The 18,726-nt window shown below is 34.0% G+C and overlaps 1 protein-coding gene across 5 annotated transcripts in view; it reads left to right on the forward strand.

Moving 5' to 3' along the window:
- SOX6 (SRY-box transcription factor 6) overlaps positions 1–18,726 on the forward strand; it is a 424,407-nt gene that overhangs the window by 59,550 nt on the left and 346,131 nt on the right. For all 5 annotated transcript variants that reach the window (XM_047776211.1, XM_047776209.1, XM_047776210.1 and 2 more), the window contains exon 3: positions 12,430–12,637. In XM_047776211.1, the coding sequence (XP_047632167.1) occupies positions 12,430–12,637 (208 nt within the window). The remainder of the gene's footprint in view (positions 1–12,429; positions 12,638–18,726) is intronic.

The following is an 18,726-nucleotide window of genomic DNA, read 5'->3' on the forward strand; positions in this document are numbered from 1 at the left end:
TTTAATATAAAGTTGATAATTTGTTAGTTTTCTTATTGGCTTTAATTTTGCTTTCAAAGAATTATTGTACAGAATGTTTCTTTCTCTCATAATTGTAGAAACTGCATTCATAGGGCTGCATTCTTCCTGTTTTTATTCAACATAGAATTTGAAGTCCTAACTACAGTAACTAGACAAGAAAAGAAATAAAAGGCATCAAAATTAGAAAGAGGTAAAACCATTACTTTTTGCAGATGACATGATACTATACATAGAAAACCCTAACAACTCCACCAAAAAACTCTTAGAACTATAATCCAGTAAAAGCATAAGGTAAAAAATCAATGTACAAAATGTGTGGCATATCTATACACTAGTGTGAACTCTCAGAAAAATAAGAAAACAATCTCATTTAAAAGAATTAAAAGTTGCATCAAAAAGACTAAAAATACCTAGGTATAAATTTAACCAAGGAGGTGAAAGACCTGTGCACTGAAAACTGTAAGAAATTGATGAAAGAAATTGAAAAAGACATATTAATTTGAGGAGACATAAACACCCCATGTTCTTTATATTACAGTATTATTTATAATAGATAAGATATGGAAATAACCCAAGTGTCCATCAATGGATGGATGGATAAAGAAGATGTGTGTGTGTGTGTGTGTGTGTGTGTGTGTATGTATGTCTGCAGTACTACTCAGCCATAAAAAAGAATGAAATCCCGCCATTTGCAATAACATGGTGAACCTTGAAGGTATTAGGCTAAGTGAAACAAGTCAAACAGAGGAAGAGAAATACCTATGAGTTCACTTATATGTGGAATCTAAAACAAAACAAAGTAAATGAACAAGAACAACAAAAAACAAAAACTCATTAAGACAGAAAACAGATCAGTAGTTACCAGAGGGGGAGCAAGTTGAGGGGTTGGGAGAAATTAGTGAAGCAACTCAACTGTATGGTGATGGATGGTAACTAGACTGGTAGTAGTGATCACTTTGTAGTGAAACTAATGTCAAATTATAATGCTGTGCACCTAAACATTAAAAAAAAGATTGAGGGGTATTTTAAAAAGAAGGGATCAGAGAGAAATTATATTACTCAAAGCTGGATTTTCTATGAAATTTTGCTGATGATGAGCATGGATAAACACGTTTGAAAATATTATATAATCTATGAAAATGCATAAAATTGAGTTTTATGGAAATGAGTTTTTTAATGTTGATGATGTGAAAGAAAACAATGTTTAGTTATTAAACGAAAAGAAAGGAAAATTTTGTTCTAGATTAAAAGAGATTTAAGAGCATAAACAAATATAAACCATGATTTTGACTGGATTCAGTTTTGAAAAAATATTTAGGGTCAATTGTGGAAAGTTTAATATGGCTTTTATATTAGATACCATATAAGAATTATTAATTTTCTTAGATATAATAATAGTATTCTGGTTACATTGGAGAATATCCTTATTTTTGGCAGATGTATGCTAAAGTATCTAGGGGTAAGATGGCATGTGATGTCAATAATATGCTCTAAAATTGTCCAGCATTACAAAATTAGATGGATAGATACATACATACACATATATACATAAAGCAAATATGTCAAAATGTTAATAATTGTTCAACCTAGCTGATCATTATAGTAGCATCAATTATGTTATTCTTTATAGTTTTCTGAATGTTTAAAATTTTTCCTAACAAAATTTAAAATGCCCATGTGAGAAAAAGGAAAGATTTGAAGTATAATTACCAAGTCTTGTTAACTACTTCTATCTTCCTTGATTTCAGGGTTAAAATTGTCTTAGCCAATTCAGTTTAGCCTGGTCATGTTGTCTAGGTTGAATATCACATGATAGTTTGAATAATAATGAATTTTCATATGAAAGTGACTCTCTGGAGTTGGTAGGCACATGAATCTACTAGTAGCTAAACCTTGATGGAATGTTACTTCATGTATTGAGAAATTCACTATTAGGCTTGCCTGCTTTAAAAAAGCTTTTCTTACTGTTCTGTTACCAAAAAGCTATAACATATTTTCATCTTAGCTGCTGTCTGTCCCATGGCATTAAATCTTAAAAGTATAATATCTCTAAGGCTGCAGTAGTGTACCTTAATTCTTTGTTGTTTACACAATCTTGAGTACATTCAGTTCAGGGCATTATTCTTTAAAAAAAGAGAGAAAGAGAAACAAATTGGAACATAGAGAAGAATGAGCAGGATGACTGAAGCATGTGTTATGGGGAAGAAATTAAGGAAACATGTTTCACCTAGAAAAAGAGAAGATGCAAGAGTACCGTAATAGCTGTGTGTATTGAAAGTGCTGCTATTTTGAATATTTTCGTGGGATAGAAAGAACTATAGGCTGAAAGAATAGGATTCCTATTCCTATAAGTAAGAATGTTTGACAACCTCCAAAGATGAGATGGACAGTTTTGGTAGGCCCTAAATCTTCTGTTAGTAGAAGCGTTCAAGGAGAGACCAGAAAGTCAGTTGTCATGGGTATTGTAACAGCCATCATCACTAGCCCTACCACTACCATCCTATAATGAGAAATTTCTATTTTAAGTGTGTTATTTTTACTCATTCATTTAATTGTATTAACAACCTTATGAGATAGGTTCTGTACTGCTGTTATTATCCCTCCCCTTTTATAGCTGAGGAAATTTAGGCACAGAGAGATTAACTAACTCTGGAGCTATATGAGAGGTGGATGGAAAAATTTGGATTTAACTAGAAAATCTGTCTCAGAGAGCCTACTTTGTTTACTCTTATGGGGATTCAAGTACTAGATTGGGTTGAACAATTAGTTTTTTAAGGGCCTTTGAATTTTGAGATTTTGGTTCTGTATTCTGATATTGTGTGTGTGTATGTATATATATACATATACATATATATATATATATAGATGATGCAAGGCTTTTCTATGTCCTTGTTTTGATAACTTTGGGGACTTTAATATTTTTTCTATATTTACTCTGTATACTATATTTAAATCCATTTATTAAATATCATGGTAATGAGGCCATTTAAAAAACTTGCGGTATTTTAATTTTTTTCTTTGAATCAAAGTAACATTTTTTTAAACAATAAAAACTATGTTTTTCTTTTTTAATTGTTTTTTAGTTTTTTAAATTGTTTTTTAAAAACAATAACAACTATTTTTTTTTCTTCTTAGACTTTAGGAATCATGGCACTTTAGCAAATATTGGTAACAAATCCAGATTCTGACACATCATAAGTAAATTTATTATTATTAAATATTATGGTAATAGTGTAGATTGGTAACTTTGAGAATGCCATATAAATCTAATATATAATACCAAGTATCAGTTTTAATAAAAGAGAAAGAGGACATATTTTGTTTTACTGCTAGAGCTAATGATACATTTGTTAGGAATAAGCTGTTGGTAATTGGAACCGAATTCAGTATTTTCATTTATGTAAGCTCCTTTAAACTGGTGCTTTTCCTTAAAATGTTTCACATTAGAGGAAAACATTATTTTATTTTGTTATTTATATATATATATATATACATATATATAAATAACAAAATAAAATATATATATATAAAATAAAATATATATATAAAATAAAATAAAAAAAAAATATATATATATTTCTACTGTATAGCATGGTGACCCAGTTACACTTACATGTATATATTCTTTTTTCTAACATTACATGTTCCATCATAAGTGACTAGACATAGTTCCCAGTGCTACACAGCAGGATCCCATTGCTAATCCATCCCTAAGGCAACATTCTGCATCTATTTACCCCAAGCTCCCAGTCACTCCCATTCCCTCCCCTTCCCCCTTGGCAACCACAAGTCTATTCTCCAAGACTCTCATCCTGGGTGAAGTTAAGTCAGAAAGAGAAAGACAAATACCATATGATATCACTTATATCTAGAATATAATATACAGCACAAAGGAACTTTTCCACAGAAAGCATACTTCTTCCTCTGAGAAAGAACCTGTAAATATCAGCAATTGAGTTTTCAGCACACTAAAAACCATTAGCTATCTTTTGTTAGCACGAAGTTGTTGGAATCTAGATTAGGTAAAGCTTTTTTTTGTCAGCTACCAATAAAACTATGGTAGAATACCTGTAATGTAACAGAATTAGCAGATATCTTTAGTTCATTTAAAAAAAGGGTTGTTTAAAGTGGGAAATCAGAAAAAAGCAGTATATACATAGCATGTATATAACTCTATAATATATTGACTATACATGTATATGTGTAATTTATATACTATAACTTGAACACTTACTTGAAACAAAATATATAAATACAGTGCATACTGAGGTGAGTGGAGCCATCTGACTTGGTAAAGATTGATCACTGCCATGACTGACTTGCTAATACATGGTGACTTAAACAGAAACAACTTTTAGTTGGTTTTATTATCATTCTTGAACACTTACTTGAAACAAAATATATAAATACAGTGCATACTGAGGTGAGTGGAGCCATCTGACTTGGCAAAGATTGATCACTGCCATGACTGACTTGCTAATACATGGTGACTTAAACAGAAACAACTTTTAGTTGGTTTTATTATCATTCTTAACTCCTTTATGGACATCGCATCCCTTTAATTGCCTCCAGTCAAAGACTACCAGGAACACACCCATAGTTGAGAAAATTTAATTTATTACTCATTGCAGTAGCGAGAACTCACACCATAGAGAACCATGAAGAATGTTTCAAAGAATTTTTTTTAAGGATTTGGGCTTTAGGTGATTTGGGGTAGGGTATAAGGAAACAGTTTATTAGAGATTAGGGACTATCAGAAATCAGGGATAAATTTGTGATTGGATATCTTAAGAAATCGAATATATAGGAAGGGCAGACTAGAGTGAGAATAAAGCTGTAACTGGGGAGGCAGTATAACTTAAATGGAAAACAAAGCAAAACAACAATGACAACATATGAGGCACTGAGAAGAACACACATAGTTCAACCTTACTAATAGGTGGAAGAGAAAGGTAAGGGAGGATAATATTCCATCTCTGCAATTACTTTGGTACAGGTAGGGAAGTCGATTCATACTGCTGCTTAGAGAAGCTATCTTCTGTGCATTTCTCCACTGCAATGACTTCCACCTGTATGTGGGTTTCAACTCTGTTATGTTGGGCAAGATTCCATTCCTGACCTATGGTCTCTGCCTGTCTCAATTCCTGACATTCTATCTGACTTTTGCAACCCTAGTTCACTTCTCTCCTCTGCTTGCAGTATGGCTGCCCATTCACTTTACTGGGCAAGGTGCAATTGGAACCCAGCTAAATTAGAGTTGTAATATACTATAGCTGCTCCTAGGCAGAGTGGAGATAATCTATATGCATTAGGTTAAGTGAGAATTGATAGTATCCCCAGAGGAAGCTAATGTTGAGGTTATTGGAGCTTTGTGAGGGGCCAAATCTTAGAGCAATTAGTTAGGGATTACTTTATAAAAAAGGTGATGCTGAGCATTGATATCGAAGAGAGTAATATAGTACAGTATAATATAGTATTTATTATTCCACTTAGATGAACAAATATTAATAAAAACCTAAAAATTGTGCCAGTGATTATCATGACTATATTTTCAGAATTGAAAATTGAAACCAAAGATAATTGGGCAAAGGAGATTTTAATTTAATAAGAGTAGGTATCATTTATTGAGTCCTTAGTTGATAGGCACTGCACTAAATGCTTTGTATGTTATTCATTTCTCACAACAACTATTTGAGGATATAATTGTAATTCCATACTATGAAAAGGCAGAGTGTAACTCCCATCCCCCTGACTATGGGCAAGCCTCGGTGACTTACTATTCAGTAGATTGCATTGACAGTTAAAAGGCATGACTTCTCAGAGTAGGTTACAAACAGTAACATAACTTTCATCTGGCTCTTTTGGGGACATGTGCTTTTGAAGGCCTGAACTACTATGTAAGAGGTCCAGGTAGTCTGAAGACAACATGCTGGAGAGAAAAAATAGTGTGGAGAGATCACATAGAGGAAAATGTCCAAGGAACGCCAGCTTCTAAACCCTAGCTCTTGAAATGTTCACTTGTGTGAGTAAAGAAGCCTTTGAGATGACTCCAACCTTAGCCACTGACTTAATGGCAACCTCATGAGAGATCTTGCAGCAGAACCACCCAGCCCAGATGGTCCCAAATTCCTGACCCACAGAAACTGTTACAGATAATAAATCATTATTGCTGTTTTAGGCATTAAGTTTTAGGATGATTTCTATACAATAAATAACTAATGTAAGGTATCTTGGTAATTGGATTAGAGTTAGCAATGTAGTGAAAGCCCCCTCCCCCGCCCCCGGAAATGTAAGGCAAGAAAAGATTTAGAAGGTAAGTGTTATTGTATGACATCTTTTACTGATGAGAGTGATTTTTATTATGGCCCTGTGGAATGGAAAAATACTGGATTGGGTGTCAGAAAACCTACATTTAGAGTTTAGCTCTGCCTGTTCTACCTGTGTCACATAGGGAAAACCACGAAACTTTTAAGTGTTACTTTTCTTCTTGTTGAAGATGAAGTTGTAGAATTTTGATATTCAGTTCTTGGCAATAAATTTGTAGAACAACATCTAGAGATTGGAGTATATTGGAAGAGAATGACCAAGGATCTGGACACCATGTCAAATGAAAAATAGACATTGTAACTGGAGGAGTTTCAACTAGAAAAGGATTATTAATTTTGTTGATGCCTTAAGATACGTTGAACAACTCCACCATGGAAGAGGAAATGGATTTGATTTTGTGTATTTTTTGAGGGCAAACAGGAAACAATGGTAATAATGATAAGGATCTAGATTTTTTACCTGATCAAGGATTCCTTTTTAAATAACTAGTTTTACCAGAAAGTATTATTCAAGAGCCTTAAACTACAGAAATGCCAAGGAAAGAAAACTGCCCCTCTCCCCCTTCCCCCTGCCACCCCACCCCCCAGTTCAGTACAGGGAAACTATTAATATACTAACTCTCTAGACCAAGAAGATTTTCTGATTGAAAATTTTATTTATTTATTTATTATCTTATGTATTTACTTACTTCCTTAGGGATGCCCTGGCAGCAAATGGAAGTTCCCGGGCTAGGGGGTGAATTGGAGATGCCTCTGCAAACTGACAACACAGCCACAGTGACACCAGGTCCGAGCCACATCTGTGACCTGTGGCGCAGCTTGTGGCAATGCCAGATTCTTAACCCACTGAGTGCAGTCAGGGATCAGACTTGCATCCTCATGGATACTATGATTGGATTCTTAACCTGCGAGCCACAATGGGAACTTCAAAAGTTTTATTTATGACAGAACATTTGCAAAAAATATTTCATTTCAAAAAGAAAATATAAAAATATAAAACTACATATTATTTCAACACTCAGAGGGCCATTAGCATTGGATATTCTGTTGTCTTTTCTATATACATTATTTTCTTAAAAAATATATTGCTATTTCTCAGAGTTCCCATTGTGGCTCAGTGGGTTAAGAACCCAACACTTTCTCTCTGAGGCTGTGGGTTTGATCCCTGGCCTTGTTTAATAGTTTAAGGATTTGGTATTGCCTCAAGCTGCAGCACAGACTGAAGATGAGTCTTGGATCCAGTGTTGCTGTGGCTGTGGCCTAGGCGGGCAGCTGCAGCTCAAATTTGACCTCTATCCCAGGAACTTCCATAGGCTGTAGGTGTGGCCATAAAAAGAAAAAATATGTATATTGCTATTCCTCACTAACATACTTTTTACTGATATTATGAATATTCCATGTCATTAAATTTTCTGCAAAAATATGATTTTCAATAATTTCAAATTATTCCACCATATGGATAAAATGATAATACCCTCAAATAATTCCTACAATTGGAAATGCAGGTTGCCTCTAACTATTCATCACTATAAACAACACTGTATTCAACATATATATTATTTTTAATGGCTATGTGGTATTCCATTGTGCAGCTATATCATCTTTTATTTAATGAATATCTTATTTTTTAATATCTCAGGTAATGTTTTGCTGAAGTAAACAATTCTGTCAACAGGGCTAGAGCAGATCTTTACCCTTCACCTTAAATTTTGATTATTTTTAACATATTTGGTGAATAGCTGTTTCATCATCCAACAATGTACTTAACATTTTGTTTGATGTTTTGGAGGCATATAGAAGAAGCATAAGACATGACCCCAAATCCTTTAAGAGCTAAAATGTAGTTGCAAATATGACTAAAACATGTGAAATAATAATGAATAATTTTTTCTAGTGTATCATTAAATGCTAAGTTGTAGTTCAGGGGGTAGAAGGATAGTGAAGCCCAGCATAGTCAGCAAGGACTTTAAGGATGAAATGCAGATGGATCCCAGCTTTAAGAGTGGGTTGAGTTCACAGTCAAAGAGAGTGTAGTACATTCTAGGGGAAAGTAACAAGACTCACAAAGGCTCACAAATTTGAATATGTTTGCTGTATTCTCTGTACCATGAGAAGGCTATTTAAGTTTAAAGTTATTTTAATGCCCCTGCTGAGCAGTCAGTTTTTAATAACTTCTGAAAAGTCTGTGCAATATTTATTTTAATCTGTTTTTTTAATTTTATTGAGAAATAGTTGATAGATAACATTATATTAGTAAGGTGTATAGCATAATATATACATTATATTAGGAAAGGATTACCACAGTAAGTTTAGTTGACATCCATCACCTCTCATAAGTTTTGTTTTTTACATTTACTTTTCTACCCCTTCATATATGGAAACATCTTAATTATATATTCTTAATTTATGAAAATTGTTTGTCTTTTCTAGAAAAATTTGCCTAATGACTGTTTTTATACTACTGTGTGCTTTTTTTTCAGTCATCTACATATAGTATTTGTATTGTGTTTTATTAATTTCCAGTGAAATTCTCTTTTGGTAATCTGAATCAACATTGCTTTAGTCCTTGTATTGGTACAGGGATCCTTTTAAATAATATTTTGAAATTTTCTTCATTGTTAGGTTTGGTGGGACCACTGAGGTTAGGGACTGAGAAAAAACAAACATCATAAATTTCTTCTGAGTGAACTAATGCTTAGTCAGTGCCCCATATGCTCTTCTTTTTGTGATGTTCATGTGTTTAGTCATGTTATACAGTGGTTGTGTTCATAAGAAAGATCAAAAGAAGAGAAGTTATCTCTTTGGTTATCTTTTAAAATCACAACTAAACAGGCTTCTTAAAATTTTTCATAATTATATCCACACTATAATGTTAAGGCAAAACATATGTCTTTCATTGCCTTCTAAGAGATCACTGCTTCTTAAAGTGGGGTGCATCAGAATTAAAGAACATGGGCATCAGAATCACTTGAGATGTTTATCAAACTTTGTATTTTTGGACCCCACTATTTGGGGTGTGGGAGAAGGTAAGGGAATCTATATTTTAACATATTTGCCAAGGAATTCTACTACATATTAAAGTTTGAGAAGCACTGCTTTAGGAAATACTGTCTCAAATCTCTCCACAGCTGTGCTGCAGTGACTTGGATCAGAACTTGATAGATATTATCATTGGGCATCTTGCCTCAATTGGTAGTTCATAGGACCTATTTTGTTTTTAGGAAATTACAGAATAAGTTGATTTTTTTTCCTTAAGAAAGCTTAAAATTTATCTAATTCCCTAGAATAAAAATTCGAGACCCTTTGTCAAGTTTCTTTTTCTAATTTGACATTATTGCCTTTTATCTTAGCAGTAATTTATTCATTGTAATTGTTATTGTTTGGATTTTTGTGCCCCTTTATTCAGATAAATTGACCATAGGCTTCCCTTCATGAGAGGCCAATAAATCTTACATTTTAGAAAGTTGAAAAATGAGGACCATAAATGATAAATTTTGCCCTTTCCGTTGTTCCTTAGGATAGTATAAGGTGACTTATTTGATTTAAGCCATTTATGATTTCATCCTCTGCCTATGTTGGTGCCTTGGTGACATGTTGCAAGTAGTTTCTGTTGCCTTCTTGGAGAAATCATAACTTTCAGCTTCTTGCTCTCTGCTTCTTGGTGGTGTTCAGCCACCTTGCAGATTACGGAGCCGAGAGCGGTGTGGGTCATCAGTGTGGGAACCCATGGTTATTGTCTGTGGTGCAGGATGGCAGCAGCCACATTCCCATGAGAGAAAAACAAGGAACATAATCTATCTAAAAAGTGGCATGAATAAATAAAACTGTTTGTAATTAGTCCTGAGAGAAAAAAAAAATATGATACTGTATGGTGCCTAAATGCTCTCAGGACAGCTGTCATTCAGGCCAAAGAGACACTTCCATCATCTTTCAATTTTAATTTGGGAGTGATATGAAAAAATCTTTATTATGATCAACAGTGGGTCATTTGTAGGTAACCGCTTCCATACAACTGTTGTTTTGAGTGGGTCTCTAATCCCTTTGGTTAAATCAGAGTTTGTTTTTGATTTATAGGCAATGATATGAGACTACTTTGCATGTGAAATGAAAGTGATGGAAGCATAATTGGTCAAATGGTGATTATGGATTCAAAAACGCCTAGATCACATTTCTGAAGGGACAGAAAGCTCTTTCTATTAAGAGCTCAACTGACTTTAGCAAACATCTCTCTCTCTCTCTTTTTTTTTTTTTTACACTAAGTGGGAAATGAACTGGTCATTCCAAGAAGCCATGTACTAACCATGACTGGCATCTAAAAGAAGGGGTACCTCTACATCACTCCACAGTTGTTAGCATTAAATGAAATACACCATGCTTCCTGGGGAAGAAAAGATCCAGGAAGAAGTAAAGAAAGAAGAGCTGTCTTTCCAGCCCCGGCCCATTTATTTTATCCTTTTCAGTTTATTTCAGCACAAATGTCATGAGCTTCTGCTTTGTGCTAGGCATTGTGCTAGCGTAGGATTCTGAAAAAAATTAAGATTTGGTTTACAGTAATTTAAAACAACTTTATTGAGATTTAATGCACATACCACACAGTTTGCTCATTTAATGTGTACAATTCAGTGGTGTTTAGTATATTGGACGGACTTTACAATACTCAATTCAGTACAAGACTTATATTTTTAATTAAGCAATTCCTTAGGGCCAGAGGGGGAAAAACTTCTTTGGCTTGATTCCTTGATCTGTTCCATCAGAATAATGGTACCTGTTATTTACTAAGCACCACCTACTCTGAGCTCAGTGCTGTGCCTAGCTGCTTTACAAATGTCATCTCATTATATGCTACCAATAACTGTGAAAAGTAGTTTTATTCCTACCTTATATGCAATGACAACAATACCTAAACACCTAGCATTTGTTGAATATGATTATCTCATTTAATGTATGTGGAAATGGCCTTCTCTAGACTATTTTCCTTTTCACCCCCTTTCTTTGCAATCCTATCTTTCGCCTCATGCTTCTTCCTGTAGTTTTTGAGCTTGCTGAGTTTTTTTTTTTTTTTTTGAAGGAGAGATGTAGGAGCAATTAGATTTCTTTTAAGCTTCTGATGAGAATCACAAAGCCTAGATGCTTTATTTCATACAAATTTTTTTTATTGGTAGAGATGATATCCATGCACAGACAGATAAGTTGAACGCTAGACTACTTTGACCAATTATGCTTGCTTCAAACTCTTAGTTCTGATTTAGAGAGCTATAAAACATTTTTATTTTATAAATTGTTAGGTGTTTATTATTTTCAACGTATTTAGTTTTTCTCCTTGAAAATGGATCTAAGTCTTTTACCAGTTAGCAAACTTATCTATAATGTGAAATAATTCTTACGCAAGTGTTTCTGAAACAAACTTGTTCTTTTGTTAAAAAAAGTAAAAACAAATAATTTTTAAATGCCACATGAAGAATGTGTATCAATGGGTGAGTGTAAGGAATAGAAAGAGGTTTCTGTAACTGACAGAGGTATAACTAGAAAAAAATGATTTTCTTCAAACCCCAGCACACAAAAGTATTCAGGTTGGCTAACTTTCTTGTGCTGATTTAGATATTTTATATATTTTCTTGTGAACTGTTAATACTGGATATTGAAGCTAATTTCTCTACTCATTAGGGATTTTTTTTCTTTTTGGTGATATACATATTTTTTAGGCTATGGGAAGAGCATTGCTAATATAAGTACCAATTAAAAGAAAAAGTTTACCAATCCTTATAATTAATAATTGAGCCTGACCTATTTTAAATAAAGGGTGTAAATGAGTAAGAAGTTGAAGTATTTGTTTTAAAATTAAGTTTTTGCACCACTTTGGCTGCTTTTTAATGAAAAAAAATTAGTTAAAATCTGCAATTTCAGGGTAATTCCTTTGAAATTACTTCTATAATGTTTAGTATTTTTTTAAGCAGAGAGAGTTAATGTATTTTATTTGTACATCTCAGTCTCATGTATCTACTGTCATTCTGAGTTGGGATTTTTTCCCAATGATAGGCAAAGAAACACGCTCTAATGGTTTTATTTCATTTTGTTTTTCTAGGATTCAGAGAATAATAAGTTATGTTCCCTATATTCCTTCCGAAATACCTCTACCTCACCACATAAGCCTGACGAAGGGAGTCGGGACCGCGAGATAATGACCAGTGTTACTTTTGGAACCCCGGAACGCCGCAAAGGGAGCCTTGCCGATGTGGTGGACACACTGAAACAGAAGAAGCTTGAGGAAATGACTCGGACTGAACAAGAGGGTATGTGTGAACTTAACTGTTGGGCTTTATTCTTTTAAAGATTCCAGGCCTAAAAAAAAAATGAGTGGGATTTCAAGGGCCAGAGAAGTGCGTAATTGGCACTAGCAAGGAAAAAGTTATTCAGAGGTTACCATGGCAATGGCAGATTGTGATCCATTAGAAGTGTTAAGCAGATAGCTCCATTTTTCTACAACTTTGTGCATTTTACTTAGTTCTTATAATAACAAATCAGGGTTTTAGACTGAGTATAATCCTTGTTCTGGAAAAAGGTAGTGCGGGAATTTTCCCAGCTGTAACTTTATTTTTCATTTTTTCTCCCTTAGTTTCTTTTTGATGGGTAGTGTTTTATTATGAAAATATCAACTGTTTAAAGAGAAAAAAGCCAACTTATTTCTCCTAATTTTTACAAGTATTGTAAACTTATTATTATTTCACCTCTAAATGTTACAGAATTGATAGTTGAGGGTCTCTAATGTTAAAGCTAAATGTTCAAGGCGGAAGTTCTTTGACACATGACATCCACTGAAACATCCATCTTCTCTACTCTTTCTTCAAGAGTCCACTTAGGTTCACCTAGATCCTAAGAAGCAGAGGAAAGAAGACTCTTTAATAATATGTTTAAATTAATCATCTAAGTGATTGCTTATACTATGTACTTTCATTTTTTATGTACAGATTTTAGACTTTAAAATATAGGGTAATTAATGGTTCTGGGTTACTAGTAACATTGTAAGTTAAATTTAGATCTCTGTGGCACTGTAGGAAAATGGGGATTTGATATAAAGTAATTTTTCATGTAACTTAATTTTATTCCTTTAAGGGCCTAAAAACTTTGAATTTTAAAATTAATTTTTATGATATGTCCACCACATCAGCAATTTTTGTGGAAGCTTATGAAATGTATTACATGCTTCCCTATCTTACTAACCAGGTTATATGGCACAAAGTATAAAATTCTTTGATGACTTGGGGTCATGATGCAGTAGATTGAACTCCAGTACCTATCTAACAATCATGTCTAACAGTCATGTGATCCTGGGTAAGTTTTTCAATCTCCTTGAACCACAAAATTTAAAATTTGGTATGGTCTTAATACCTGACTTCTTAACCATTTTGAAAATCAACTATAATAATTAATGTAGGTATCCTATGAACTGTAAATTATATAAATTTGAGGTATTGTGATGATTATTATATTATAAATGTCAATTACTTTACCATGCTGTAATGTAATGATGCCCCCAGGGATCATTAAGATAATTAGGACAGTTGGCTTTATGGTTATTTCTCTGCAATTATGAAACTTTGGAGTTCTCGTGTCTGCTTGATTTAGATATCTTTTTCGGAGTGTATGTGTGCATGTGTGCGTGTGTGCGTGTGTGTGTGTGTGTGTGTGTTTGTGTGTATTGGATTCTCTTCTTAACGTCAGTTTGCAGGCTGTTACTTCATACTCAGTTGTGAATAATTTCTAATTTGCTTCTCCCATTCATCCATCAATTTTGAAAGTAGATGATCATAACATTCTGGACTATACTTAAAATATGAGCAAACATTTCTGGATGAGTTGCTGAGAGATCTTGAACAATATTCATCATCTTTAGTACATGAACTTTGTGCTTATTCTTCTGGCTGCTCAGAGATTTTGTATACCTCATTCTTGGCTGTGTTCTAGAATAACTGAAGCTACCAGAGCAATAAACTCTGAATAAATGAGATTGCTAGATTACTTTTAATTGATTCACCAAAAAGACGGTTTTAGTTCTCTAAGAAAGTAGTTTTCAACACACTTTGGAGGGTTCTGTTGTGTAAAAATACAGAAATTGATTTGTGATTGCTTTTGTCAGTGGAGGGTCTATACTGCTAGGGAATTTAAAGTCATTCTTCTCTTGTAAATAATGGTTAGTGTTTTTATTCTTCCTCTTCATTACTCTGTGTTATAGATTTGATTCAAGAGATGCACTTGCAAGATGAGAGTCTCATTTGAGTCCTTTATCATCATATTCCTACTATTGAAAAATGTTTTTTATTTACTGTACAGAACTTTGTTTTCTATAGTATGTATATTTTAGGCATCAGAAATTCAGGCATTTTTAGTGCATATTAATGTATATAATACGTTAAGTACAAATATGAACTGATAAAAGCATGCTCATCAAACTTACAGATTGCAAAAATCTGGGAGGAACACTGAATATAATGTATGAAAGAAACAAAACTCAAAGTTTTTGACAGACTGAATATATAAACCTAAAACTTATCCATCAGAATAAAAATTAATAGGTCTTACTGTAAAGTCAAGAGGCTGTGACCAAAATTCCTATCTGCACAGGGAATTACTGAAGGAAATTTAAATAGCAGACACATGAATTAAAAAAAATATATATGAGTTGTTAGTAGCCCATTGTAGCTCAGTGGGTTATGAACCCGATTAGTATCCATGAGGATGTGGGTTCAATCCCTGGCCTTGCTCAGTAGGTTAAGGATTTGGTGTTGCCTGTAGGTCACAGATGGGGCTTGGATCCCACAGCGTTGCTGTGGCTGTGGTGTAGGCTAGAAGCTGCAGCTCCTATCTGACCCCTAGCCTGGGAATTTCCATATGCGGTAGGTGTGGTCCTAAAAAGTAAAACAAAAACAAAAAATGACAACAACAACAAAAAAGAGATTTAGGTGACAGAGAGTGCAAAGGGGTCAGCATGGTGAATATTGCCAAAAAATGGCCAGTGCTATCTCAGTCAGAATTACTAGAATTACAGTATGTAGCATTCAAGAAGCGGTAGCCCCACTAAACTCCCGGCTCAATAGAATGCATCTGAAGTATTGTGTTAAGTTGAGAATTATTACACTTTAAGAGGGATTCAAAAGCATTGGGATATTCTCAGAGGAGAACAATCAATGTGAAAACAGATACAGAATTATATACTTACTAAGAGGAATGATTGAAGGGACTAGCAATATTAACCCCAGAGAAAAGAAGATCAAGGATTACATGATGGTTCTCTTTAAAAATTAGTCGTATGGAAGAGGGATTGGGTTATCTGTCTAGCTCCCTGAGGATAGACTGCAGATGAGTGACAAGAAGTTATAAGGTTGCGGGGGCGGGCGGGAGGGGCAAATGAGGAGTTGAGATTAACACATGCACACTGCTATGTATTAAATAGATATAGATAACCAACAAGGACCTACTATGTAGCACAGGAAACTCTATTCAATATTCTGTCGTAATTTATATGGGAAAATAATCTGAAAAACAATATGTATATGTGTATGTACATGTAGAACTGAATCACTTTGCTGTACACCTGAAACTAACACAACATTTTAAAGTAACTATACTCCAATTTAAAAAAAAATTTAAAAGGAACCAGATTATTATTTATAGCAAGACTAACAGTCTGACAGTGTAGCTGTCCATATATGGAAAATTTTCTTTGAAAGATAAATTATTTTTGGAGATATGTCATAATCTTAATTGCCATTTTTAAATGCTGTCATAAGAGAGTCTTTTTCTAACGCCATGACTATAAATTTTTGTGAATATGCCTATACCCTATACAGTATTCTGTGGTTCATGATATATTTTTTTAGAGCCCAAAAAAGAACTGCATAGTATCAGGATTATTTTTCTGCAAGATCTCCTTGTGTTTTTTTTTTTTTGGCTGTGGATCCCTTTGGTGGCTTGGTAAAGCCTACAGGTCCATTCCTATTTTACATCCATAAAGTAAAATCCTTGGAATTATAGAGAAAATGATTAAGATGTTAAATAATTTTTAAATTTTGTGATATGGCAGGAAGTACTACTTTACTAATGAATTAAACAGAAGATCTACTGGAGGGACTAAAAATATAATTTTGAAGTAGTGGTAAGGGTAAAAGATATTTTGAGATATTGTCAACAAGTACATTGTGATATGTAAAATATACTGTGATTTTATTGATTATAGTGTCACAGATACTATGAATTTATAGTTTGTTGTGTGCACTGATAATTTAAAGAAAGTGGATTTTCAGTTACAAGGTGATGGAAAATAATTTTTTCCAACCAAGTTCATAAACTTCTTGGATTCTATAGATAGACTCTTTGGGTATATGGACTCTAGGTTAAGGGCCCCTGTGCTACATGATATGGCACAACTATTGTGAATAAATAGTCTCTAAAAGGTATATAACATAAACAAGATGAATTCTATTTCAGTGTCTTTTAATGTATGATAAGTTCCATAAGATCTGTATAGATAAAATTTTATCGGGAGTTCCCGTTGTGGTGCAGCAGAAACAAATCTGACTAGTATCCATGAGGACGCAGGTTTGATCCCCAGCCTTGGGCAATGGGTTGAGGATCCAGCATTGGCCTGAGCTGTGGAGTAGTTTGCAGATGCGGCTTGGATCCGGTGTTGCTGTGGCTGTGGTGTAGGCTGGTGGCTGCAGCTCCGATTTGACCCCTAGCCCGGAAACCTCCATATGCCGCAGGTACGGCCTTAAAAAAAAAAAGCAAAAAAAAAATTTTTTTTTATCTATGCAAGGAGTTTACAAGACAGATTTTGTCTGCTTAGGAAGCTATGGAAAGGTTCTCTTGGAAAATATGTGTTTCCTGGTCTTAGAGAATGAAATGAAAGGATTTATATAGGCAGAAATGGAGGGGAGGAACATTTCAGTCAAATAGAACAGGCAGAGGGCTTTAAAACAGCCAAGAGTTCAGGTTCTACTTTAAAGTGAAGATGCATATGGAGTATAACTCTAAAATGGTAGGTTTTGTTCAGATCATATAGGCCCTTTAATTCTTGGCTAAGGAGTTTGAACTTTATATCAAAGGTTATGGCAGAACCATTGACTATTTTTTAGCACAGTAAGGTGATGGATTAGAGCTTTCTCCAGGAAAGGTAATCTGGCAGCACTGTGTCGGATGTATGGGAGCACAGAGAGACATTAAGGAAATAGTTTCAGGCTAGAGATAATGAAGGCCTGAACTAAGGCAGCAGAAACAAGAAAGGGAGACGGGGTGCATATGGAAAAGATATTAGGAGATAGAATTGTTAGGATTTGACATTTACAGTGAGGAGATCAAGAGAGAGGAATGGTTTAAAGGTAAAGAGTAAATAGGAGGATGGTACAACAGTTAATAAAAACAAAAGTTGAGCAATGTATTTTGGAGATGGGAGCAGTGAGAATTTCTATTTTTTATTTTGAGTTTGATTCCTAATTTTAATTATTTGCATGGAACAATAGTACAGTATAAAATAGGAATAATTATAGGCAAGGTCATTAATAAGTTTCTGATAGATTTCTGATTCTGCAATAATTATATTCCAAGTCTAAGGAAGTATAATAGCTCTACCAATATCTGCCTGTTTTTTTCTTTCAAAGCCTATCTCCTCATCTGGGATATCCCTTAGTCCATTGGACAAAAGAGCTTTCAAATGCATTACTCACCTCTCCCTCACTTTTTCCTGGGTTGAAGGCCATACTTTGTGAGTGATAAGCCTGTGCAATTGACATAATAAATTATCTTTCCTGAGTCATTACTGCACTAGAGAATGTTTTGACTCTATCAGACTAAATACCTTCCCCCTCACTTCCCTTCTTATACAGGAACTTATCTATAAAAAGGATACTTATTATGGTCTATTTGTTTGTTTTTTTTCTATTTTTAAAAATTATAGTTGATTTACAGTGTGCCAATTTCTGCTGTATAGCAAAATGACTCAGTCATATTATGGTCTACTTTAAAACAATATCTGCATGATAAGACAAAAACTTTCCACATAGTAATAGGGAAGTTATTCTCTTGCATGTAGATTCTTTAACCAAATAATTGTCCAGTATTTTATCTGCCATTCTGTCAAGAAATGTTCTCTCCAGAGCTGTGATTTAACTGGTTTGCTAAAACAATGATGAACAAAGGTGTTCTGTCTGATGTGCCTCCTGTGAAAGTGAGATTTGTGGGAAAATATGCAAGGCTTCTGTTTTGCCATAAATTTGTCCCTGATTTTTTTTCTGCCATAGATAGGTAGGTTGTTAGGTAGGTAAATGGATAGAGGGGTGCATAGATGTAAGGAAAAATGGATAAATGTATAGAATGAATGAATATTAGT

The sequence above is a fragment of the Phacochoerus africanus genome, chromosome 4 (genome assembly GCF_016906955.1).
Source record: "Phacochoerus africanus isolate WHEZ1 chromosome 4, ROS_Pafr_v1, whole genome shotgun sequence".
Taxonomy (NCBI): Eukaryota; Metazoa; Chordata; class Mammalia; order Artiodactyla; family Suidae; genus Phacochoerus; species Phacochoerus africanus.